Consider the following 27,865-nt stretch of genomic DNA (forward strand, 5'->3'; position numbering starts at 1 on the left):
CTTAAAAGAGAGAGAGAGAGAGAGAGAGAGAGAGAGAGAGAGAATGAGAATTTAACTGGACATACAGAGTACATACGGATTGTAACAAAGAAAAGAAAGTTATTTCTTTTTATAGATTTTAGCTTGAAATATAACACATCATGTACAAAATTATATGACATTTTTTAGAAAACCAGCTGAGATAATGCTGACCTGTTCAAAATTGGAAAGTTAGTTCTGGTACTACTTCTGTTGAGGAAAAGTAATGCTAGATGAGGGTGTCCCTTTACAAGCACTCTTCTACTGTTTAGTGGTGATAACATCCACTTAGGTAAAATATGCTGGAGATTATGTAGTCCCTCATTTGGATGTTCAGGTGAGGGCTACATAGGTAGTGCAGTAATTAGCATGCTGAACTTGCATTGTGGAGGATGACGAATAATATTCTTGGCTGGCCATTCACATTTAGGTTTCTCATGGTTTCCTTAAATTGCTTAAGACAGATACTGGAATCTGTAGTTTCACCTTGTATACATGGGAAGACACAATGGCTAGTGAAAGACTTGAGGAAAACAAATACTGACAGCCATAATTTTACTTATTATTTTATAGGACTACCAGTTTTAGTACCTCATTGGCACCCTCTTCATGCAACTGTTGTTAGAGGTGTGGAGAGTCCACATCTACAGGGAAGTCTAAGAGGTTTACGGAGGCCAGTTGAAATTAGTGATCTCTGTAATAGAGTGGACATTTAGATGACTTATCTAGTGATGTGTATAAGGGCCTGAAGATGAGCTGGCAGAACACTCGTGGGCAGTTTGATCAACTAACACCCCAGGAGAAACTGAGGAATCACAATATTCCACTTTATTTTTGTTTTAGATGTTCTCACTTTCAGATATAATGTGGTTACTCCAGATTTCTTTATGATATTTATTTTAAATTGTTTATAATAAATGTTTTTCAGATCATTAATTATTTTATGAACTTCAGGTTTTCTTTCTGAATATACATGAGTACTTTAGTGAGTAAAGACAGTTTCAGATTAGTTTGGTGTTAAAATCACTTTTTTGAGCTAAGTGTTTTCTAAAACCACTACAGGTTTATTGAGGAATATGTCAAATTTAGTGTTGTCATTTGGTCCATTGTAAACTCCAGTTAAATCAGCATTTCGTAAACTGTCTGCAAAGTGTTTTATTGTTGACATTGGTGCTTTCCGACCTGTGCATGCAACCAACTGGCATTGTGTGTGTGTGATCATCTAGTAATTTACAGCAGAATAAACCTGGCTGTATAAAACAGTAGGTTTTAATCCTTTACTTTTTGTTTAACTGGGATAGTCTTAGTAGTGAGTAAGTAAGTAAAAAAGTTTTTTGTTAGTTAATATGGAGTACCAGAATGAACATATGGTCTTCTTTTAATTTAACTAATCATAGATATTGCTGTAATGTGTTTTTATTCATGGTATTGTAACAGGACATTGTTTTTTATGTATTTGTGTAGGTGCTGGCTCTGCAACATCGATTAAGGGAGAAGTCTTGCTGTGGTCTTCATTATATTTATAAAGCATCAATGTGCCAGAAACTTTTAAATGCTTATGAACTGGCACACCTAGCACTGCAGGTGAGAAATCTTGCTAGATCACATTTGTAATCTTCTTCCTCAATAGCTACAGTCATTGCAAACATAGTATTGTGTTTACTGCTGTTAAGAGAACTGATGATGTTAACATTGTTTGCCTTTTACATTAAACTTTACCTCCTTTCATTGGAAAACAAGGAGAGGGATATGGAGACTTTCCTTTGCGGAAGCATTGACCTCGATTGCAAAAGTAGGAATAGAAATATTAATTTAAAATACAGCAAACTTAGTAAGTGCCAAAATACTGGAGATATAAGTGCATGAAGCATTCTGCTACAAATATTTTGAGAGGAACTACAGAATGTATCAGCTGAAAATCTGTTATAAAATTGAATAATCCTTATTAAACTCAATTGTATTTGAAATGTTACTTAAAACACTCCATGTAAAGTTGTTACTGTAGTAAACACAAATTTCCTTTTCAATAATTTTGACTAATCACAAATTAGAATATTGTATTCTGATCTCTCTGTAGACATGTAAATGTGCATCAATACCACTGTAAACTGTAGTGCACAAGTTATCAAATTGTGATGGGCTACTCACATGGATCAGTAGGCATGTTTAAGTGTAGCATTTCGCCTTTCTTGCAATGCTATAAACCTATTTACTTGTGCCCACTGATCAGGCTCTGAGTACTACAGATGCATTTAGATGTGCTGCTACAATAATGTACCTGTGTGCTGTGGGAGTGATAAATAGCATAACCAAATTTCTCTTCAGATCTCCCAGTATCTTTTCAAAATTCAGACAAAGTGTGTGTGTGTGTGTGTGTGTGTGTGTGTGTGTGTGTGTGTGTGTTTTGTTCTTATAGTCTCTTGTTGCCATTTTTGTCTTCACTTTGTGTCTAACTATTTGTCGAGATTGACATCAGAATATTATTCTCATTTATTTTTGGTTGATCTATATGAAGGTAATTTCATTGTTGTGAAGAAAATGACATATCCATGGTTGCAGAGAAGAATGAATCCAGGGTATATTTGCTAAAAGCAACAGTCAGGGTGAATTCTTCAATGTTGATAATAATACTCTTCTAACTTTAATTCTTCAGCCACATACACTTACACATATCACACACATACACATCACACTTTTTAGTGGAGATACATGTGGTCGTCTTTCAGTACCAGAAGTTAAAAGTAATGATGAAACAGTTGCGAAAAGAGTACATTCACGACATTAAAATGAGCAATTTCCTGTGCCATGTCTTCACACCCCAATAATCCTCCCACCACTCCCAAGAATCAGTTACAACTCAATATCATCCATACTGGAGCAACTGACCCATCTCCTTTGCCAGGGCTTGGATTATCTGTCATCACACCCAGAAATAAGGTACATCCTACCAACGATTCTTTCCACCCCTCCACTGCCCTTACCCAATCTGCATAATGACCTGGTCCATCCCTGTGCTTCCACTTCTGTCACAAGCCTATCCTATCACGTCAGAGGCAGGCCACCTGTGACAGCAGCCATGTCATGTACCAGCTCTGCTGCCATTTGTACATAGAATTTTGTGGGTATGCCCACTAACCAGCTGAATGAATGACCAGCAGCAAACTGACCAAGAACAGAGTTGACTGCCCAGTAGCAGAATAGACTGCTGAGCACAACCAGCTTGAGTTCAAGGGCTGCTTCACAACCTGTGCCATCTGGACCTTTCAAACCCGCTGCACCCACACCCTCTACCCAAGAGTCTCCCCTTCCTTTCACCTGTCATCCCTTTCCAAACTATGCCCCCACATCATTGTGATCTTGTGCCTCACACCGTGCCCACATGTCACATTCATAGCTTGTGCACCTGATGACTTTCAGCACTGCAGTCTTAATCTGCACACATGCTACCTCGTCCCAAGCTGCTCTCTACCCCTCCACAACACCTCCTCCCCCTTTCTGTCTCTTTCTCCCTATACCCACTTAACCTAACAACCTCTCAACCCAGTCCGCTGGCCAAACTGCAATCTCGGCATTGTGTTTTCATCTGGCACAATGTAGGAGCACAGGGGTGTGTGTGTGTGTGCGTGTGTGTGTACGTGTGTGTGTGCGAGCGAGAGAACGGGAGAGCGAGAGAGAGAGAGAGAGAGAGAGAGAGAGAGAGAGAGAGAGAGAGAGGTTCATGATTAGTTTTAACATTAATGAACACATTATTTTTCAGTCATACTTATTCAACAACATTTAAAAACCAGTCTTCTCTCCCTATAAAGTGCAAGCTTTTAAATAAAAATTCATCCATGAAACAAAAAAAATTGTCCAGAAGGAATTATTTAAGGTTTTTTCAAAAAATGATGCCTCACATCTGTTAAATATTTGTAAACATCGTGATTCACACGTTCTCAGTAGAAAATGTGGCAGCATGCTTAAAACACACACACACACACACACACACACACACACACACACACACACACACACATATATTCAGAAATTCCACTGTGGAGTAGACACAGTTGACTAAGCAAATATGATTTCAGTTTGTGTTTGAAGTTAGTTCAAATGGCCATTAAATTCTTCAAATCACTTGGTAGGTGGTCAAAGATTTCTGTAGCTGAATATCTCACTCCTCTGTGTGGCACACTAGGGCTGTGCGATGGATAGTGTAAATAATTTCTCCTTTTAGTATTATATTTAATAATGTTAAGAAGTATTTTGTTAGAGAAAGTTCAAGGTCTATTCAAAGACATTTCAATAGAAACAGTGACTATTCCACAGTAGGTGTAAAACAAAGCATATCTACATCTACATGACTACTCTGCAATTCACATTTAAGTGCTTGGCAGAGGGTTCATCGAACTACAATCATACTATCTCTCTACCATTCCACTACCTAACAGCGCACGGGAAAAACGAACACCTAAACCTTTCTCTTCGAGCTCCAATTTCTCTTATTTTATTTTGATGATCATTCCTACCTATGTAGGTTGGGCTCAACAAAATATTTTCGCATTCGGAAGAGAAAGCTGATGACTGAAATTTCGTAAAAAGATCTCACCACAACGAAAAACGTCTTTGCTGTATTGACTTCCAACCCAATTCGCTTATCATATCTGCCACACTCTCTCCCCTATTACGTGATAATACAAAACGAGCTGCCCATTTTTGCACCCTTTCGATGTCCTCCGTCAATCCCACCTGGTAAGGATCCCACACCAGCAGTATTCTAACGGAGGACGAACGAGTGTAGTGTAAGCTGTCTCTTTAGTGGACTTGTTGCATCTTCTAAGTGTCCTGCCAATGAAACGCAACCTTTGGCTCGCCTTCCCCACAATATTATCTATGTGGTCTTTCCAATTGAAGTTGTTCGTAATTTTAACACTCAGGTACTTAGTTGAATTGACAGCCTTGAAAATTGTACTGTTTATCGAGTAATCCAATTCCAACGGATTTCTTTTGGAACTCGTGTGGGTCACCTCACACTTTTTGTTATTTAGCATCAACTGCCACCTGCCACACCATACAGCAATCTTTTCTAAATCGCTTTGCAACTGATACTGGTCTTCGGATGACCTTACTTAGACGGTAAATTACAGCATCATCTGCGAACAACCTAAGAGAACTGCTCAGATTGTCACCCAGGTCATTTATTTAGCTCAGGAACAGCAGAGGTCCCAGGACGCTTCCCTGGGGAGGAGCATAGGAGTATATATAATTGCTAAATGAAATGAATCTGGCTGTCAAAAGGGCTGTGCATAAAGTACCCAATGACTACTTATCAGAAGACGTTTATCCAATCCAAAAGAAATTACAGTACATTACAGTGACGCCATTGCATTGTCCAGATACTCATGGATGACATAGGAACTGAAATTGAGGCTAGCAAAGCAGAAATAGAAATGCTAAAAGCTGTCTTCAAATATTGCTTTACAAAGAAGGCTCCAAGAGCACTGGCCCAGTATAATTCTCACACCACTGCAAAGATGAGTGATATGGGATTCTATACAGAATTTGCAGATGAGCTGAATTAGCTGGCTTTTTGATGAAAATATTCCATACTGGCAATTCCATACATGCGGGAATTTGACATACATCCTGATTTCCTGCTCCCACTCTCACTCTACATCTCCCCATCTCTCTTCTCTTTGTTTATCTCCCTCTCCTCTCTCTGCACATCAACTCCTGCCCCTCTCTATGTCTGTCTCCTCCTCCCCCCTCTCTCTCCACCGCCCCTCCTGTCCTCTGTCCATCTCCTCCTTCCCCCTCTCCATGCTCATATTCTTCCCCCACCCCTCTCACTGGTCTCCACCCATGTTTATTATTATAGCCAACAGAACATTGATTAGGAATTGAAATAGCAAAAGCAAATCAGTTGGGATCATTGGTATAAATGTATGAGAGATCTCCTCTGCTGCTGGATAGTAGCTTCAATGAGAATATTTTGCATAGTTTTAATGTGCAAATGAAAAGGATTAAAAATTTGTGGGTGATTCAGATTCTATAGTGATACTCTAATCACTGGCTGATGAGCCATAACTACAACTTATGTATTTTCTATTAAAGTCTAGTGCGAGGAAGAGACAAAACAGGACATAGCTACACATGTAATTTTTGTTACAGTTATATATAATGAGAAAAAAATATATGTGAGAGAAACAATTTGTCTAATGGTTTAAATGCCCTGCTACTGCAGTAAAAACTGACTGTGAGAAAGAAAACAAAACCATACGTTTTGGCTACTCAGCGTACTGTAGCATTTTCTTTCTTGCATTCTGTTTTAATAGAAAACCTATTCATGTTTAAAAAATATATACAGGCTATATCCATTTGAATGTGTATTAGAATATCATGTACAACTTTTCCACATTTCAGATTAGTCTGAAAATATTCTAAGGGTGGTGCTGGGTAGATTGAGCTGAGACATAATTATTAAGAAAACGTATTAAAAACAAAGATTCCAAGACTTACCAAGCGGGAAAGTGCCGGTAGATAGGCACAATGAATAAAACACACAAACACACACACAGAATTTCGAGCTTTCGCAACTGGTGGCTGCTTCGTCAGGAAAGAGGGAAGGAAAAGGATCCCTCTTTCTTGACGAAGCAGTCGCCGGTTGCTCGATATTTTGTTTGTGTGTTTGTGTGTTTTATTCATTGTGCCTATCTACCGGCGCTTTCCCGCTTGGTAAGTCTTGGAATCTTTGTTTTTAATATATTTTTCCCATGTGGAAGTTTCTTTCTATTTTATTTACATCATTATTAAGAAAACAGTTTGATACGTTGCACCATTTCCGAGTTAATTAGCATTGAAGTTAGTCAATCCGACCATTGTGCATGCAAATTCAAGTGTCCCATCAGATGTAATTAGTGCCAGTTGTTCTCATAATATAGATGATGGCTTGGGTTCAATCCTTACTACCGCCCATGTCCAATTGCTGTATAGCTCTCTTGTTCAGTTTTAGGAAGCCAGATATTTAGCGACACTCTCTCTGCATGTATAATGAGCTGACTGGCTAGCTTCAATACTAATTAACTCATATGTTCTGAAATTGTGTACATTCTGAGATGAATAAAACAAATTTCACGTTTCATAAACGACGCAACATACCGAATTTTTTTCTTAACAATTGCTTCTCAACAAAACCTATTGTGCAACACCCTTACAAGCTTGTTGTACTGTTCTGACCATTTTGTGTCATAATCTAGATTTTAAATATGTGTTTAGATACCACCATTAAAAAAACGTGTAGCCTATGTTTGTCCAAAGCTTTGCTACAGTATTGAGTAAAAATTTGAAGCAGATAACTCGAGCACTTTTCAAGATTTTTGGTAACAGTGGTAAACATTAATTTGTTTTTGCATAATAATTTAGATTTTTGAATATTTAGTTGTACACCATATATATTTTAAAAGCTGTAGCTTGTGTGTCTATTAAGGTTTATTAGAGTATTGTGTAAAAATCTGAAGTAAATTGGTCAAGAACTTTTCAAGATTTTTTTGGCAGCAGCATTACCTGTGTATGTAGGTACTTATATACTGTATATATTTTTAAAAATGCACCCTGTGTCTCTCCTAATGTTTATTAGAGCATCATGTAACAATTTAAAATAACTTGGTCAGGTACTTTTTGAAATTTTTGGTAACAACTTTAAATAGCAACTTGTCTTTATTCAATAGTACAGATATCCCTCAAACAAAATGTTGTACACCATATTTTCTCATAATAAAATTCAGTTGACAGTTGCACAATTGGAATATTTTATTACATTTAATCAGTTTTGACAGATTAATCTATCATCTGCAGAAGTATACAAAATTTAGAAAAATACAAATCATTGGAAATTGTTTGTATATGTATGCAAAGTACAAGAATTGTATTACAAGACACTTACTCAGTGCTGGATGATAATGTAATAAAAAAAAATTTGTACCAGACCTTTTCAGAACTATAACCTAAAATTTATATTGAGACTTTATTGGCAGTTTCTTTTTATTTGATATGTAACTTGCTTTTTATATTCTTTAGTTATACTTTTTATGTGCTTTTATGTATGTTCCTTGCTGTTTGCACACAACTTCACTCTGTGTATAAGTAATCACCGTGTGGTTATAATTATTGCTTACACTATATACCTTTGTGATGTATCATGTCATTATGCTTCGCTGATGAAGATACTGACTGCTTCTCTGTGTTATACAAGTCAGTTTTGACTAACTTTTTGTAATACACTTTTTGTACATTGTATGTATGTATGGCAATGTTTCAAAGATTTGTATTTACCTAACTTTTGTATACTTACGAAGATGATAGATTAATCTGCCGAAACTGGTTAAGTGCAACAAAATATTCCAATTTTGTAGATTTTTATTTTGCTAAAAGTATATACCACAGTTGCTGAAAACATAATAGGTGTAAATAAAATTGTAGATTGTATCCACAGTTGAAAGAAAACACAAGGTGCATTTGTGTACAAGGAGGACAGCAGAAACGGGCCACAAAACCACCATTCAATGTCGCTAACATTCACTTCTTACAAAATCTAAGAACATAGTCTGAACTCAAACATAGTGGGGGATCTTGAATGACGTCTTACATGCCAATAAGCATGTATTTCAGAAACATTGGTTTTGTGAAGCTCAGCTTACCGTGGTTTTTTTTTTCCACATCCTAAAAGCCATGGGTTAAGACAGTCAGATAGAAGCAGTTTTTCTTGGCTTCAAGAAGCATTTGATTCAGTGTCATACCAAAACTTATTAATGGAAGTACTATTGTATTGAGTATGTGAGTTAATGAGCATTTCGCTCTCCTTCAAGTATATGACCGAAAGAGTCAGCCTTCAGGAATTGTGAAACGAACCCTCTCGTCGAGGAATGTGTGCCACAAAGGGTGCAGATTCACCATGTGATGGGGAAACTCACAGGTATCTTATTGTCTGTGAGCGAGTGAGACAGATGAGAAAGTACGTCATAGGGAAACCCAGTAGAAGGTATTTGCAGCCAGGGAGATGTAGCAGTGCTAAATATGGCGGACCTAAGATCGTCCATAAAGGGAAACATTTATGGAAACTATTTAATTCAGTAGTAATGCAGGGAATGAAGTCACAGTAACTTCAATCTACCATCTTTCATAAATTTTCATGGTGTTCCCAATAAAGCTTGAGTATTGATCATATCTATAATAGTTTAGGATTTACTGTAAAAATGAAATTTACAAGTTTTGTAACAAAGACCAGAATGCTGAAATCTGAATGCTTTAGTTGATCTTAATGATTTACATTTCATATAGAAGTGCATAATTAAAATGACAAATGTTGTAAATATCAACTGTGTAACTTCGTTAATTTAAAAGAAATAGTAAATTTAAATTATTAGTATTTTCAGTTAAGCATCAGATCATCATTTCCTTCACACAAAACACATTGAACAATGACAGCATGACACCTTATTATTGAACCATAAGGTTAAAATGTAAAATAATATAGAATAAGCTGTAGCGATTTGTTATAAAGTTTAGTGCATAATAGTTACTTTTGTTCTTTATTTATTTATCTATCAGAAAGCACATTGTTGCAAGGCTTATGGCAACGACATTCAAAGTTAAGAAGGAAATTGTATTAGTTTTATGTAAAAGAATTTAACAATGGATGTTATTGTTACTTGGATATTGCAATGGATATTATTGTTACTTTATTTAGAATGTAAAAGTGGTCAAGCTTTGAATATTTAAATAATTTAAAATGCAAAATAAATAAAATAGAAAGAAACTTCCACATGGGAAAAATATTTTAAAAATAAAGATTCCAAGACTTACCAAGCGGGAAAGTGCAGGTAGACAGGCACAATAAAATAACACACAAAATTTCTAGCTTTCGCAACTGACGGTTGCTTCTTCAGGAAAGAGGGAAGGAGAGGGAAAGACGAAAGGATGTGGGTTTTAAGGGGAGGGTAAGGAGTCATTCCAATTCCGGGAGCGGAAAGACTTACCCTAGGGGGAAAAAAGGACAGGTGTACACACACACACACACACACACACACACACACACACACACACACACACAAGCAGACATTTGTAAAGGCAAAGAATTTGGGCAGAGAAGTCAGTCGAGGCGGAAGTACAGAGTCAAAGAAGTTGTTGAAGGACAGGTGAGGTATGAGCGGCGGCAACTTGAAATTAGCGGATAACATAGAATAAGCTGTAGCCAATCAGATGGACGGCTTCAGGAAAGGAAACTGCCTTAGTCAGTTGAGCAATATTTTGTGTGCGGGAAACATGGCTGGGGACGGGCAGAGCGACAATTTGGCTGGAGGCACTAAAATGGAGAGTTCGAATTGACACACAAAAGCGGGCAGTTGGTCTTTAGGCAGCTAGCACGTGAAACGACTTAGAAAATTTTCCGTTGTATGGTATTGCGGGACTTAGTCTCTAAGTGGTTAGCAGCCACGCACCTTGCGTGAACTCTTTAACTTTTTCTGTAAATATTGAGGTGGAGTACTAGACTTGCGTTTCGCGATGAGATTGTGAATGACCGAATTGTGTCAAACGGATATGTGCTTGAGTGTAACAGTAACTCTGAACACGACCACTTTTGCTATTAGTTTGCTTTCTGTATAAACATTATTCTAACCAAATTGCAACTGTGTGGCCTACATCATTTATGGGTCGTTAATTTAGCTCCCGATATTATTATTATTGTTGTTATATGTTATATTAACGTTGTATGTTCATACAACTTTGCAAACTTGACATCAGCCAGACAATTTAACCAAAGGTCACAAGTGTCTAATTTAGGGCGTGTAATGCGACACATGCGGTTCAACCATTAGGCGAGTTTGTGCCAAGACATTTCGATGAAGGGGAACCGTCTGTGAGCCCAAACATCTTTGGGATGTTAGCTCGCAAGTATCCAACTAAAGTGTGACTGGATTGAGGATTTCTTTGTAGGGAGGATGTTATCTGCTACTTTCTATCAAGAGCAATTGACAAATGTAGAAGTAATTTCAGATTTGTTTTGGGAACATGCTGTTCATGTTGTGTGTTAAAGTCTGGGCAGGCAATATTAGTAGTAACTTCAGGCTTTTTGCAGATGAGGCTCATTCATAATGAAGTTTTTTTTTTCTGATAAAGCTGCAGAAATATTTGGTCAGATCTTAATTCGATTTCGATGTAGTGCAAAGATTGGCAACTTGCTTTAAACGTACAGAAATGTAAAATTTTGCACTTCATAAATTGCAATGAACCTTGGACCTTGCTGTTGTGGGGAGACTTGCATGCCTCAGCGATACAGATAGCCGTACCGTAGGTGCAACCACAACAGAGGGGTATCTGTTGAGAGGCCAGACAAACGTGTGGTTCCTGAAGAGGGGCAGCAGCCCTTTCAGTCAGGGGCAACAGTCTGGATGATTGACTGATCTGGCCTTGAAACACTAACCAAAATGGCCTTTCTGTGCTTGTACTATGAACAAGCTGAAAGCAAGGGGAAACTACAGCTGTAATTTTTCTTGAGGGCATGCAGCTCTCCAGTATGGTTAAATGATAAAGGCATCCTCTTGGGTAAAATATTCCATAGATAAAATGGTCCCCCATTCAGATCTCTGGGCGGGGACTGCTCAGGAGGACGTTGTTATCAGGAGAAACAAAACTCGCGTTCCATGGATTAGAGCATGGAATGTCAGATCCATTAATCGGGCAGGTAGGTTAGAAAATTTAAAAAGGGAAATGGGAGGTTAAAGTTAAGTAGAGTGTGAATTAGTGAAGTTCAGTGGCAGGAGGAACAAGACTTCTATTCAGGTGAATACAGGGCTATAAATACAAAATCAAATAGGGGTAATGCAGGAGTAGGTTTAATAATGAATAATTGGAATGCCGGTAAGCTGCTACAAACAGCACAGTGAACACATTATTGTGGCCAAGATAGATACGAATCCCACACCTACCACAGTAGTACCAGTTTATGTGCCAAGTAGCTCCACAGATGACAAAGAGATTGATGAAATGTGTGATGAGATAAAAGAAATTATTCAGATAGTGAACGGAGATTAGAATTTAATAGTCATGAGTGACTGGAATTCGGTGGTAGGCAAAGGAAGAGAACAAAACATAGTAGGTGAATATGGAATGGGGGTAAGGAATGAAAGAGGAAGCCACCTGGTAGAATTTTGCACAGAGCACAACTTAATCATAGCTAACACTTGGTTCAGGAATCATGAATGAAGATTGTATACATGGAAGAAGCCTGGAGATACTGGACGGTATCAGATTGATTATATAATGGTAACACAGAGATTTAGCAACCAGGTTTTAAATTGTAAGAGATTTCCAGGGGCAGATGTGGACTCTGACCACAATCTATTTGCTATGAACTGCAGATTATAACTGAAGAAACTGCAAAAAGATGGGAATTTAAGGAGATGGGAACTGGATAAACTGACTAAACCAGAGGTTGCAGAGAGTTTCACGGAGAGCATTAGGAAACGATTGACAAGAAGGGTGGAAAGAAATACATTAGAAGAATGGGTAGCTTTATGAGATGAAATAGTGAAGGCAGCAGAGGATCAAGTAGGTAAAAAGATGAGGGTTAATAGAAATCCTTGGACAACAGAGGAAATATTGAATTTAATTGATGAAAGGAGAAAATACAAAAATGCAGTAAATGAAGCAGGCAAAAAGGAATATAGACCTCTCAAAAATGAGATCGACAGGAAGTGCAAAATGGCTAAGCAGGAATGGCTAGAGGACAAATGTGTGGATGTAGAGGCATATCACACAAGGGTATGATAGATATTGCCCACAGGAAAATTAAAGAGACCTTTGGAGAAAAGAGAACCACTTGCATGAATAACAAGAGCTCTGATGGAAACCTAGTTCTAAACAAAGGAGGGAAAGCGGAAAGGTGGAAGGAGTACATAGAGGGTCTATACAAGGGTGATGTTCTTGAGGACAATATTATGGAAATGGAAGAGGATGTAGATGAAGATGAAATGGGAGATATGATACTGCGTGAAGAGTTTGACAGAGCACTGATAGACCTAAGTTGAAACAAGGCCCCTGGGAGTAGACAACATTCCATTAGAACTACTGATAGCCTTGGGAGAGCCAGTCAACAAAACTACCATGTGGTGAGCAAGATGTATGAGATAGGCGAAATACCGTCAGACTTCAATAAGACTATAATAAGTCCAACCCCAAAGAAAGCAGGTGTTGACAGATGTGAAAATTACCGAACAGTCAGTATAATAAGTCACAGCTGTAAAATACTAACATGAATTCTTTCCAGATGAATGGAAAAACTGGTAGAAGCCGACCTCAGGGAAGATCAGTTTGGATTCCGTAGAAATGTTGGAATACGTGAGGCGATTCTGACCCTATGACTTACCTTAGAAAATAGATTGTTGTTGTTTTGTTGTTGTTGTTGTTGTCTTCAGTCCTGAGACTGGTTTGATGCAGCTCTCCATGCTACTCTGTCCTGTGCAAGCTTCTTCATCTCCCAGTACCTACTGCAGCCTACATCCTTCTGAATCTGCTAAGTGTATTCATCTCTTGATCTCCCTCTATGATTTTTACTCTCCACGCTACCCTCCAATACTAAACTGGTGATCCCTTGATGCCTCAGAACGTGTCCTACCAACCGATCCCTTCTTCTGGTCAAATTGTGCCACAAACTTCTCTTCTCCCCAATCTTATTCAGTACTCCCTCATTAGTTATGTGATCTACCCATTTAATCTTCAACATTCTACTGTAGTACCACATTTCGAAAGCTTCTGTTCTCTTCTTGTCCAAACTATTTATCGTCCTTGTTTCACTTCTATACGTGGCTACACTCCATACAAATACTTCAACAACGACTTCCTGATACTTAAATCTATACATGATGTTAACAAACTTCTCTTCTTCAGAAACGCTTTCCTTGCCATTGCCATTCTACATTTTATATCCTCTCTACTCCAACCATCATCAGTTATTTTGCTCCCCAAATAGCAAAACTCCTTTACTACTTTAAGTGTCTCGTTTCCTAATCTAATTCCCTCAGCATTACCCGACTTAATTCGACTACATTCCATTATCCTCGTTTTGCTTTTGTTGAAGTTCATCTTATATCCTCCTTTCAAGACACTGTCCATTCCATTCAACTGCTCTTCCAAGTCCTTTGCTGTCTCTGACACAAATTACAATGTCATCGGTGAACCTTCATGGATTTTAATACCTACTTCAAATTTTTCTTTTGTTTCCTTTACTGCTTGCCCAATATACAGATTGAATAACATCGGGGAAAGGCTAAAACCTGTCTCACTCCCTTCCCAACCACTGCTTCCCTTTCATGCCCCTCGACTCTTATAACTGCCATCTGGTTTCTGTACAAATTGTAAATAGCCTTGTGCTCCCTGTTTTTTACTCCTGCCACCTTTAGAATTTGAAAGAGAGTATTCCAGTCAACATAGTCAAAAGCTTTCTCTAAGTCTACAAATGCTAGAAATGTAGGTTTGCCTTTCCATAATCTTTCTTCTAAGATAAGTCATAGGGTCAGTATTGCCTCATGTGTTCCAGTATTTCTACGGAATCCAAACTGATCTTCCCCAAGGTCGGCTTCTACCAGTTTTTCCGTTCGTCTGTAAAGAATTCTTGTTAGTATTTTGCAGCTGTGGCTTATTAAACTGATAGTTCGGTAATTTTCACATCTGTCAACACCTGCTTTCTTTGGGATTGGAATTATTATATTCTTCTTGAAGTCTGAGGGTATTTCGCCTGTTTCATACATTTTGCTCACCAGATGGTAGCGTTTTGTCAGGACTGGCTCTCCCAAGGCTGTCAGTAGTTCCAATGGAATGTTGTCTACTCCGGGAGATTTGTTTCGACTCAGGTCTTTCAGTGCTCTGTCAAACTCTTCCATTTCCATAATATTGTCCTGAAGTACATCACCCTTGTATAGACCCTCTGTATACTCTTTCCACCTTTCTGCTTTCCCTTCTTTGCTTAGAACTGGGTTTCCATCTGAGCTCTTGATGTTCATGCAAGTGGTTCTCCTTTCTCCAAAGGTCTCTTTAATTTTTCTGTAGGCAGTATCTATCTTACTCCTAGTGAGATAAGGCTCTACATCCTTACATTTGTCCTCTAGCCATCCTTGCTTAACCATTTTGCCCTTGCTGTCGATCTATTTTTTGAGAGTATTTTATTTCTTATTGCCTGCTTCATTTATTGCATTTTTGTATTTTCTCTTTTCATCAATTAAATTCAATATCTCCTCTGTTGTCCAAGGATTTCTATTAACCCTCATCTTTTTACCTACTTGATCCTCTGCCGCCTTCACTATTTCATCTCATAAAGCTACCCATTCTTCTAATGTATTTCTTTCCACCCTTCTTGTCAATCGTTTCCTAATGCTCTCCGTGAAACTCTCTGCAACCTCTGGTTTAGTCAGTTTATCCAGGTCCCATCTCCTTAAATTCCCATCTTTTTGCAGTTTCTTCAGTTTTAATCTACAGTTCATAACCAATAGTTCCACATCTGCCCCTGGAAATGCCTTACAATTTAAAACCTGGTTCCTAAATCTCTGTCTTACCATTATATAATCTATCTGATACCTTTTAGTATCTCCAGGGTTCTTCCATGTATACAACCTTCTTTCATGATCCTTAAACCAAGTATTAGCTATGATTAAGTTATGCTCTGTGCAAAAACCAGGTGGCTTCCTCTTTCATTTCTTAGCCCCAATCCATATTCACCTACTATGTTTCCTTCTCTCCCTTTTCTTACACTCGAATTCCAGTCACCCATGACTATTAAATTTTCGTCTCCCTTCACTATCTGAATAATTTCTTTTATTTCATCATACATTTCTTCAATTTCTTCATCATCTGCAGAGCTAGTTGACATATAAACTTGTACTACTGTAGTAGGTGTGGGCTTCGTATCTATCTTGGCCACAATAATGCGTTCACTATGCTGTTTGTAGTAGCTTACCCGCATTCCTATTTTCCTATTCATTATTAAACCTACTCCTCCATTACCCCTATTTGATTTTGTTTTTATAACCCTTTAGTCACCTGACCAGAAGTCTTGTTCCTCCTGCCACCGAACTTCACTAATTCCCACTATATCTAACCTTAACCTATCCATTTCCCTTTTTAAATTTCTAACCTACCTGCCCGATTAAGGGATCTGACATTCCACGCTCCGATCCGTAGAACGCCAGTTTTCTTTCTCCTGATAACGACATCCTCTTGTGTAGTCCCTGCCCGGAGATCCGAATGGGGGACTATTTTACCTCCGGAATATTTTACCCAAGAGGACGCCATCATCATTCAAATGCCCCCGGGAAAAATTACGGCCGTAGTTTCCCCTTGCTTTCAGCCGTTCGCAGTACCAACACAGCAAGACCGTTTTGGTTATTGTTACAATGCCAGATCAGTCAATCATCCAGACTGTTGCCCTTGCAACTACTGAAAAGGCTGCTGCCCCTCTTCAGGAACCACACGTTTGTCTGGCCTCTCAACAGATACCTCTCCGTTGTGGTTGCACCTACGGTACGGCTATCTGTATCGCTGAGGCACGCAAGCCTCCCCACCAATGGCAAGGTCCATGGTTCATGGAGAAGGGGGGGGGGGGGAGGGAGAAAATAGATTAAGGAAAGGCAAACCTACGTTTCTAACATTTGTAGACTTAGAGAAAGCTTTGGACAATGTTGACTGGAATACTGTCTTTCAAATTCTGAAGGTGGCAGGGGTAAAATACAGGGAGCGAAAGGCTATTTACAATTTTACAGAAACCAGATGGCAGTTATAAGAGTCGAGGGGCAGGAAAGGGAAGCAGTGGTTGCGAAGGAAGTGAGACAGGGTTGTAGCCTACCCCTGATGTTATTCAATCTTTATATTGAGCAAGCAATAAAGGAAACAAAAGAAAAATTTGGAGTAGGAATTAAAATCCATGGGGACGAAATAAAAACTTTGAGGTTCGCCGATGACATTGTAATCCTGTCAGACACAGCACAGTATCTGGAAGAGCAGCTGAACGGAATGGACAGTGTCTTGAAAGGAGGATATAAGATGAACATCAGCATAAGCATAATGAGGATAATGGAGTGTAGTCGAATTAAATCAGATGATGCCGAGGGAATTAGATTAGGAAATGAGACGCTTAAAGCAGTGAAGGAGTTTTGCTATTTGGGGAGCAAAATAACTAAAGATGGTCGAAGTAGAGAAGATATAAAATGTAGAATGGCAGTCGTAAGGAATGTGCTTCTGAAGAAGAGAAATTTATTAACATCAAGTATAGATTTACCATGTATGGAAGTGAAACATGGACAATAAATAGTTTAGACAAGAAGGGAATAGAAGCTTTTGGAATGTGGTGGTACAGAAGAATGCTGAAGATTAGATGGGTAGATCACGTAACTAATGATGAGGTATTGAATAGAATTGGGCAGAAGAGAAATTTGTGGCACAAATTGACTGAAAGAAGGGATCGGTTGGTAGGACATATTCTGAAGCATCAAGGGATCACCAATTTAGTATTGGAGGGCAGCGTGGAGGATAAAAATCGTAGAGGAAGACCAAGAGATGAATACACTAAGCAGATTTATAAGGATGTAGGTTTCAGTAGTTATTGGGAGATGGAAAAGCTTGCACAGGATAGAGTAGCATGGAGAGCTGCATCAAACCAGTCTCTGGACTGAAGACCACAGCAACAACAAATTGCGAAGTGTAGTACCTCTTGACCACAATGTTGGTATAGTCATACCTGGAATTTGTCAACTAATAGAAACCAGTGGGTGTAAGAATTTATAGGAATATGTAATGGAATGACTACACATACTCAGTCATAGATAAGGACACCGGACCATTTGATTGGGCGACAGCTAAAAACTGCAACCGGCCATCCTGATTTATGTTTTCCATGATTTCCCTAAATCACTTCAGGCAAATGCTGGGATGGTTCCTTCAAAATGGTATGCCCAATTTCCTTCCTCATCATTCCATAAGCTGATTTTGTGCTCCTTCTCTGATAATCTTGTTGTCGATGGGACATGAATCTCTGCTTTTACTTCCTCCACCTCGTAAGGAAGGCAGGTGGTAGAATTTATCTTATTGGTAGGATACTGGGAAAATACAATCAGTCTAGATAGAACCCTACCTACAAAACACCTGTGCTGTCCATCCTGGGATACTGCTCACATGTTTGGGGCCCATACCAAATATAACTTTAGGAGACGTTCAACATACACTCCTGGAAATGGAAAAAAGAACACATTGACACCGGTGTGTCAGACCCACCATACTTGCTCCGGACACTGCGAGAGGGCTGTACAAGCAATGATCACACGCACGGCACAACGGACACACCAGGAACCACGGTGTTGGCCGTCGAATGGCGCTAGCTGCGCAGCATTTGTGCACCGCCGCCGTCAGTGTCAGCCAGTTTGCCGTGGCATACGGAGCTCCATCGCAGTCTTTAACACTGGTAGCATGCCGCGACAGCGTGGACGTGAACCGTATGTGCAGTTGACGGACTTTGAGCGAGGGCGTATAGTGGGCATGCGGGAGGCCGGGTGGACGTACCGCCGAATTGCTCAACACGTGGGGTGTGAGGTCTCCACAGTACATCGATGTTGTCGCCAGTGGTCGTCGGAAGGTGCACGTGCCCGTCGACCTGGGACCGGACCGCAGCGACGCACGGATGCATGCCAAGACCGTAGGATCCTACGCAGTGCCGTAGGGGACCGCACCACCACTTCCCAGCAAATTAGGGACACTGTTGCTCCTGGGGTATCGGCGAGGACCATTCGCAACCATCTCCATGAAGCTGGGCTACGGTCCCGCACACCGTTAGGCCGTCTTCCGCTCACGCCCCAACATCGTGCAGCCCGCCTCCAGTGGTGTCGCGACAGGCGTGAATGGAGGGACGAATGGAGACGTGTCGTCTTCAGTGATGAGATTCGCTTCTGCCTTGGTGCCAATGATAGTCGTATGCGTGTTTGGCGCCGTGCAGGTGAGCGCCACAATCAGGACTGCATACGACCGAGGCAAACAGGGCCATCACCCGGCATCATGGTGTGGGGAACGATGTCCTACACTGGCTGTACACCTCTGGTGATCGTCGAGGGGACACTGAATAGTGCACGGTACATCCAAACCGTCATCGAACCCGTCGTTCTACCATTCCTAGACCGGCAAGGGAACTTGCTGTTCCAACAGGACAATGCATGTCCGCATGTATCCCGTGCCACCCAACGTGCTCTAGAAGGTGTAAGTCAACTACTCTGGCCAGCAAGTTCTCCGGATCTGTCCCCCATTCAGCATGTTTGGGACTGGATGAAGCGTCGTCTCACGCGGTCTGCACGTCCAGCACGAACGCTGGTCCAACTGAGGCGCCAGGTGGAAATGGCATGGCAAGCCGTTCCACAGGACTACATCCAGCATCTCTACGATCGTCTCCATGGGAGAATAGCAGCCTGCATTGCTGCGAAAGGTGTATATACACTGTACTAGTGCCGACATTGTGCATGCTCTGTTGCCTGTGTCTATGTGCCTGTGGTTCTGTCAGTGTGATCATGTGATGTATCTGACCCCAGGAATGTGTCAACAAAGTTTCCCCTTCCTGGGACAATGAATTCACAGTGTTCTTATTTCAATTTCCAGGAGTGTATATACAAAGAAGGGCAGTGTGAATGTAATCAGTTTGTTCAACTCATGGAAGAGAGCCACTGAGATGCTGAAAAATTTGAACTTGCAGATGCTTGAAAATACACACTATCTGTCCCATTAAAGCCTACTTGCAAAGGTTCCGGAAGCAATATTAAGTGAGGAATAAACTACTACGCCATCCATACCACACCTGTAAGAACTGTGAAGACATACCCTAATTAGACTGCACATAGAGAAATTTCAGCAATCTATGTTTCCACACTCCATATGTGAATGAAAACGGAAGAAACTTTTATATCTAATACATTTGATTGTGTCATCTTCTATTTTAATGTGTAACCATGGGAAGGACCTTCCACCATGCCCTTCACAATGTTTTTTAAAGTATAGATATAGATTTAAATGTGTCAGGATTCAGTGGAACAGGCTGTTAAGTTACTGTAACACGTGAGAAAAGTATTCTTGGCTGGTGTTGGCAGTCGTGTGTGCATTAGGTGTGCTTGCTTGTGTCTGTGAATGTTGTGTGTTCTCTCTTTTACTTCAGACAGGAATATCAACAATGTAGAAAAAGACAGACTGCTACGTGCTGTAATGAAGACATGTTAAGTTTCATACAGGTACAATTAAAGGAGAGTTACATACAGCTTTTGGTTGCAGCCTTCATCGGTCAAAAAGAGACACACACAACGTTCGTACACACAGTCAAGCACACCCCATGCACACATGACTGGCAACTCCAGCATTTGCCTAGTGTTTGCTGTCATGTGTGCGTTAGGTGTGCTTGCTTGTGTCTGTGAATGTTGTGTGTTCTTTCTTTTAATGATGAAGGCTGTGGACAAAAGGTATACGTAAATCTCTCTTAATTGTGCCTGTCTGCAACTTGATGAATCTTCTTTATGGTACGTAGCAATCTGGCTTTTCTTGCATTGTTGATATTCTTTTAATATTAAATTTCTAAGTTAGCTACTTTTCTTTAATTATTTTACTTTTATTTTTTATTTATTTATTTATTTATTTTTGCCAAACTAAATATTGTTTCACTTTGCAGGCAGTCTTGAACCACATCCCAACTTCAGTATTAATGTGCATACCAAAGAAACTAAGGGAATTTTTGAAATTAATTATTGAACTTACTGAAATTTCCTCAAAATCAGGAGTGATATCTTGTGGAAGTGAAGACTCGGGTGATGTAAGTGTAAAACAGTCACCTTATAAGTTAATTTTTTGTTACATGAATAAGTATTACCGCATTAAATGAGGCCATAATTTTATGTTGCATTCAGGAGATTGCAAAATATTGCAGAGATTTATTGATGCTTATACCTGACTCAAGTGAAAGTTTAAGCATGCAGAATGAAACTGATAACAGGATATATGATAAAAAAACACTGAGGAACTGTGGAAAATTTCCTTCGGTGAGCAGATTCTCTATGTACAATGAAAACTCAGCCATGAAAAGAAAGTCCACAGTAATGAGATCTGTTTCAAGTACAAAAAAATCAGAAGCGTCAGGAAGGGAAAGTCAAACTTCATTGGAAAGTAATCAGAGCAGTCACAAGAACAGCCATTTATCTCGATTTAATGAGGTAAGTTAAAAACAACTATAAATGACAGTATTGTGAAGTAATAAAGAGCAGTGTGATGCATGAGCTTGTGCACTGTAGATGAACAGTATGATCTGGTAGCTTTGTACATCGTAATGACAACAGTACATCTGTTAGAATGCAGGAAGCTGTTGTAATAGAAATCATGGAATAAATATCTGTAATTAAAGAAAAATACATTTTGACACAGGTCTTTGTCCAAAATCAGTTCAATTATTTGTGAGTTTCCATTTATAATGTTTTTCCTTTCTGTACTAATTAGATGTAATTTGAAAGTATTGGCAATACCAAGTCAATTTTCTAGTTTTGTACTCATTGTATATAATTTACAGACCAGCAAATGTTACATACATTTATAGTGTTACTTTCACTCTGAAACATCTATGTTGTATTGCACCATATATCAGCCTATAGTTTTTTTGAGAACAGAGTAAAAAATGGTAATTTGATTGTATACAATTTATCACTACATACCCTATCTGATCAAAAGCATCCAGACAACACTGTGTAATGCAGAATTGACCACTGGATATCACAAGAGGCTGATCTGCCAGCAGAAAAGGACATGTGAAGTATAGTGTTGTCAGTAGAGAAACAATAGCAGCAGAATGGGTAAGTAAGGAGAGCTCAATGACTTCAAACATGGTGTAAGATATGTAGTGTAATCTTCATATTTGTAACATACCACTGGAGAGCATTTTTATTTATATTGATTGTGTAAAAAGTAAAGCGGATGTGAGGAGGTAGTTTATCTGTCCAGATGGTGAGGAGAGCTTTGTCAGACAGTAGATCGTCGCTGACCAGGGCCCGTAGCCGTCTCCAAAGTTGTGAAGGTTTCTCGTTGCCTAGTTGCTCGATGTGGAGCACTTGCCGTATTGCTGTCTCAGTTGAGTGCGCAAGCCAACGTAGAACTGTCTTTTTGGCTAGAGTGTAGTGGGTAGCTGAGTCCGGGACGTCGACCAGGTCAGCAATCAAGTCGTCCTGGTCGTGCAGTTGGGTGATAAGACACAGAAATCTGGTTGATTCGTCGAGTTTCAAATGGTCGAACACTACATCCACAATTTTGAACCAGGTTGTTGTCCTGTCGGGATTGAACTGCGGCAGTGTCGGTAAGCATTGTAGAATGTTTGGAAGAACGTGTGAGTTGAATTTGTTGGGGCATACTGCAGTATTCCAGGAGAGTGTGTCTCCAGGGTATGTGGTGACGACAGCTGGTCGGATGGCAGCGTGAAGGTGACGCGTTGTGGTTGAGTGCGTTCCATCACAACACTGAAGGCTAATGTGGGTGAGGCACCGAGATGTGCTGCAAAAAGGAGCAGAAGCTCAACGTGCGATCAGTGGTGGAGCCACCTGTGTTGCAGGGAGGCTGTGGAGGTGCGGGCTGTTGAGAAGCACAATGAGGAAAATGATGTCGAACATTGGGCGGAATGTGTGAATGTTCACTGTTCATAGTCACTTCACTCAAAGCGGTGTGCGGATAAGGTGAATGTCGTGGCACAAAACACTGAGGCATAGCAGTAGGATGGAGATGGAGGTCAGGCACAGATAACAAGCCATTGGTCCTGTTGCAAGCTGAGGTATTGAAGGCATGTGCTGATGCTGAACACAGGCAGGCGTGGGCGTGGTCGGATGCTGAGGAGGTTGACCTGTGAACAAAGCAATTTGGGCCACGTGGCAGGAATCCGCGTGGTACTGCATGGAGTGCGGTGTGGCAAACCGTTGTCCTGGCGGTGGTAGGTTAACCAATGAAGCATTTGCAGAAATTGACATTGATTTCGCACTGCACGGAGATCCGTAAGAGGTAACTGCTCCATCAATGAGGGAGGGCACATGTGGCGGGAACAAAGGCGTCTGATATCCAGAGTCATGCACACTCCTAATCTCATTGTTGCAGGCATGAAAACGTCCGGTGAAATCAGCGTAATCGACGAGTGAGAGGCATCGTATTGCAGTCGTGGTGGGTCTATATCCCCCGCAACATGATGCATGTCGGCATTAGGCATGGGGTTGAAACCATTGTTCAAATGCTGTGTTGATGTAATACACACGAAAAAAACCGATGCGGAGGCCGCGGACACAGTAAAACGGCGAAAACAGAAGACGTTACAACTCGGGGTCAGCAGTGAGGTGGATGCTCGGCTGAGATACACCAAATCACACCTTATAATCAGGAGTTCATTTATTCACCTCTTTACACAAGTAAGGCTCAAAAAGAACTGGATAGCAGATCTACACAAAGATAATGTTTTGCTTAGTTCAAAGATGATGCTCAGATCGATACTGGTGTCGACCTCATTGGTGCCACATATGCATGGCAACTACTGCTGCACACCGATGTCACTATTCAGGTCCTTTTGCCAACCGTCTTCTCAGTCTCACCCACTCTCAGTTTAATGTTTGAATTTATCTTTGTAGGGCATCTAGTACAATGTTCGTAGGAAAGTTGCTTTGATCTTAAACAGTTCTTTAGTGGCACATAAATATGAAACTGTGTGAAAGAAGGGTTAAAAATCACAAATATAATTGTATTGCAGTGCTTTTGTTCTTAATCAACAATGACTCCTGAAAACCGATGTCATAAATCCTACAAATTGTTGCTGTGGCATCTTCTGAAAGTGGTCTATGTATTTTAAAGCTGAAGGGGATGTTACAAGGGACATTTCAACCCTTCTAAAGCTGCCCAGTTCAACCAGAGGTTGGTTGCAAAAAATGGTATGGAATCAGTTGAAGGAATTACCAGTGAGTTCCGAAACACTACTAACAGTACAGCTAGCACAATAACAGTGTGTAGGGAGTTAAAAAGATTGGTCTACAATGTTGTGCTGCTCCTCATAAGTCACATCATTTCTGCAGTAAATGCTACATACAGCTTTTGGCTGCAGCCTTCATCGATCAAAGAGAGACACACACAACATTCATTTCTGCAGTAAATGCTAAATGATGCATTAGGTGGCATAAAGAACAATATCTCTGGACAGCATATGTCTCGAAAGGAGTTATATGGACTGATGGATAATGCTGTATTCTGTGGCAATCTAATGGAGGAGTTTGTGTTCGGCAGATGCATGGGGAACATTACCTACTATCATGTGCACTGTTAACAGTGAAATATGGAGGAGGTAGTGTTATGGTATGGGGTTGTTTTTCATGATTGGTGTGGTGCCATTATTGCACTTAAGTAAAGTCTAAATGCGTAAGGATATGAACACATATTAGAGCATTTTGTACTGTGTACGGTCCTCAGGGGCTCAGAATTTGTCTGCGGGGTACAGGCTTGATGACCCTGAAATTCCTGAGCTGGGATCTGGTGAGCACTGCAAATCCTCTGTTACCATAAGCTCTGGGCGTGCACGGTGGTGGGACGTTTTGTGTCAGAGACAACAGGGATCTTGGCTTAACTGCCCACATTGCAAGGATGGTAAATCCTCTATAAATAACCCCTCAATCTCAAAGTGTGCTGTGCACTGATAAGATACCTGGTTCTTGAGGTGGAACAGTCATTAGCAGGCAAACTCTTGGGACCCACCCCATCTCAGTTGTGTAAGGCTACTCAGGCAAGCAGCATTCTGCCTGAGTGCACCCTTGCTGCCCTAGCTGCACATGGGAAAAAGATGGAACACTTGAAATTAAATTTTTCAACTCCCAGTTGATGGGTGTATCCTCATGAGTCACTCCTTCTATTCTGTCGAGGAGTTCCTTGAAAAATTAAGCTGATTCTTATTGTACTGATAGCGTGTACTTAAACTTATGGACTGACATTTTTACAGGTTCATGAACATTTATTTTTATCTGTTATTACTTTTATGTTGTAATTTCATGTACTGACATGTTCCATGACCTTGGAGGTTTGCTCCTCAATTTGGTCCTACGGAACTTGATGTGTAAATAAAAATAAAATAAATCTGGGAATACTCCAGCCCACTAATCCAGACAAATAAGGCAGGCTGATAATCAAATTGTATTTAGTAATGAGGCTCAAGGAGTCATAATTTAGAATGTGTTTGTAGTGATGAAGAGGCAGGAGAGGGCATTTGAAAAGTATCCCCCTTATATATTCATAAAGGATTAGAAGTGTTTTCTGATGGCTTAAAGTGTAGTAAGCATTTATGAAATTGTTTCTTGTTGGTTGAAACTTCTTAGGAAGTAAAAAAAATTGTATAACTCCAACTCAAGCAATGGTGTGTTCACATGCTATGCTATTATAGAGATAGACCTCTCAGAACTCAAACAAGAATGGGCATAACATGTGGTACTTAATGTGGACCAAAGAACACAAAGGGATATTGGAGAAATTTGTTATGACCTTCAGTTCTCCAATGCTGCCTGAACACATTATGGCAGAGGCCTTAAGTGCCTAACCCTATCCAGTGTTACAAATGCCAGCAAACAGGCCATACAATGTTGGGTTCTGGACATGAAGTGACCTGTGGGTAGTGCGGAAAGGCAACCCATAAATCTGGGATTTATTGCATGTCTCCAGCTATATGCATTAACAGTTCTGGGAGCCATCCAATCTGGAGACAAGACTGCCCTGTTTTTTGCTGAGGAACACAAATTCTATGAAATGAAAGTGAACAAGTGGATCTATGCAGAAGCCAAAAAAGAATATAAGGTGACAAGACCACCTGTATCTGCCACTTTGTATGCTTTTGTGGTGCAGAAACCTGTTCCCAAGGTGGATACCTAAGACACAGCCAATGTCCAGCACACCATTATCCACCACAAGCACATGTACTTATCAAAGCAAAGTGAGTAAAGACCTGAGACCAGCAACATTTTCACAGTGAGCATCAAGAAAGGACCCCAGAGTGCACTTCAGTACCCCATTTTCCCATCATCCTTGAAAGGAAAGAGAACAAGGAAAGAATCACGACATTTGGGTCAAAAGCTGTCCTGGGCACCATCATATACAACTCTGGCATATCTGACTTACAAGGAGGACATCATAGCTTTTGACACCTTGTCACCACACAACTGAAATGTCATATGTATCCAAAAATGTGTCAAAGAACCAGACATAAACAAACACCTATGTCACAACATACCACAAAATATATAATTAATACATCAGAAGATAATATCCAGATAAGGTGTACAAAATGAAAGAGTGAAAGTATCCATTTATCATTAATAATACACTCCTGGAAATGGAAAAAAGAACACATTGACACCGGTGTGTCAGAAACACCATACTTGCTCCGGACACTGCGAGAGGGCTGTACAAGCAATGATCACATGCACGGCACAGCGGACACACCAGGAACCGCGGTGTTGGCCGTCGAATGGCGCTAGCTGCACAGCATTTGTGCACCGCCGCCGTCAGTGTCAGCCAGTTTGCCGTGGCATACGGAGCTCCATCGCAGTCTTTAACACTGGTAGCATGCCGCGACAGCGTGGACTTGAACTGTATGTGCAGTTGACGGACTTTGAGCGAGGGCGTATAGTGGGCATGCGGGAGGCCAGGTGGACGTACCGCCGAATTGCTCAACACGTGGGGCGTGAGGTCTCCACAGTACATCGATGTTGTCGCCAGTGGTCGGCGGAAGGTGCACGTGCCCGTCGACCTGGGACCGGACCGCAGCAACACACGGATGCACGCCAAGACCGTAGGATCCTACGCAGTGCCGTAGATGACCGCACCGCCACTTCCCAGCAAATTAGGGACACTGTTGGTCCTGGGGTATTGGCGAGGACCATTCGCAACTGTCTCCATGAAGCTGCGCTACGGTCCCGCACACCGTTAGGCCGTCTTCCGCTCATGCCCCAACATAGTGCAGCCCGCCTCCAGTGGTGTCGCGACAGGCGTGAATGGAGGGACGAATGGAGACGTGTCGTCTTCAGCGATGAGAGTCGCTTTTGCCTTGGTGCCAATGATAGTCGTATGCGTGTTTGGCGCCGTGCAGGTGAGCGTCACAATCAGGACTGCATACGACCGAGGCACACAGGGCCAACACCCGGCATCATGGTGTGGGGGGGCGATCTCCTACACTGGCCGTACACCTCTGGTGATCGTCGAGGGGACACTGAATAGTGCACGGTACATCCAAACCGTCATCGAACCCATCGTTCTACCATTCCTAGACCGTCAAGGGAACTTGCTGTTCCAACAGGACAATGCACGTCCGCATGTATCCTGTGCCACCCAACGTGCTCTAGAAGGTGTAAGTCAACTACCCAGGCCAGCAAGTTCTCCGGACCTGTCCCCCATTGAGCATGTTTGGGACTGGATGAAGCGTCGTCTCACGCGGTCTGCACGTCAAGCACGAACGCTGGTCCAACTGAGGCGCCAGGTGGAAATGGCATGGCAAGCCGTTCCACAGGACTACATCCAGCATCTCTACGATCGTCTGCATGGGTGAATACCAGCCTGCATTGCTGCGAAAGGTGTATATACACTGTACTAGTGCCGACATTGTGCATGCTCTGTTGCCTGTGTCTATGTGCCTGTGGTTCTGTCAGTGTGATCACGTGATATATCTGACCCCAGGAATGTGTCAATAAAGTTTCCCCTTCCTGGGACAATGAATTCACGGTGTTCTTATTTCAATTTCCAGGAGTGTATAAAACCTTGACAG

The 27,865-nt window shown here is 40.9% G+C and overlaps 1 protein-coding gene across 8 annotated transcripts in view; it reads left to right on the forward strand.

Annotated features, from left to right (window-relative positions):
• The window catches only part of LOC126283855 (uncharacterized), a 242,530-nt gene that overhangs the window by 26,713 nt on the left and 187,952 nt on the right, over positions 1 to 27,865 (forward strand). For all 8 annotated transcript variants that reach the window (XM_049982308.1, XM_049982306.1, XM_049982307.1 and 5 more), the window contains 3 exons: positions 1,483 to 1,602; positions 20,735 to 20,875; positions 20,970 to 21,272. In XM_049982308.1, coding sequence (XP_049838265.1) covers positions 1,483 to 1,602; positions 20,735 to 20,875; positions 20,970 to 21,272 — 564 coding nt within the window. The remainder of the gene's footprint in view (positions 1 to 1,482; positions 1,603 to 20,734; positions 20,876 to 20,969; positions 21,273 to 27,865) is intronic.

This window comes from Schistocerca gregaria, chromosome 1 (assembly GCF_023897955.1).
Source record: "Schistocerca gregaria isolate iqSchGreg1 chromosome 1, iqSchGreg1.2, whole genome shotgun sequence".
Classification (NCBI taxonomy): Eukaryota; Metazoa; Arthropoda; class Insecta; order Orthoptera; family Acrididae; genus Schistocerca; species Schistocerca gregaria.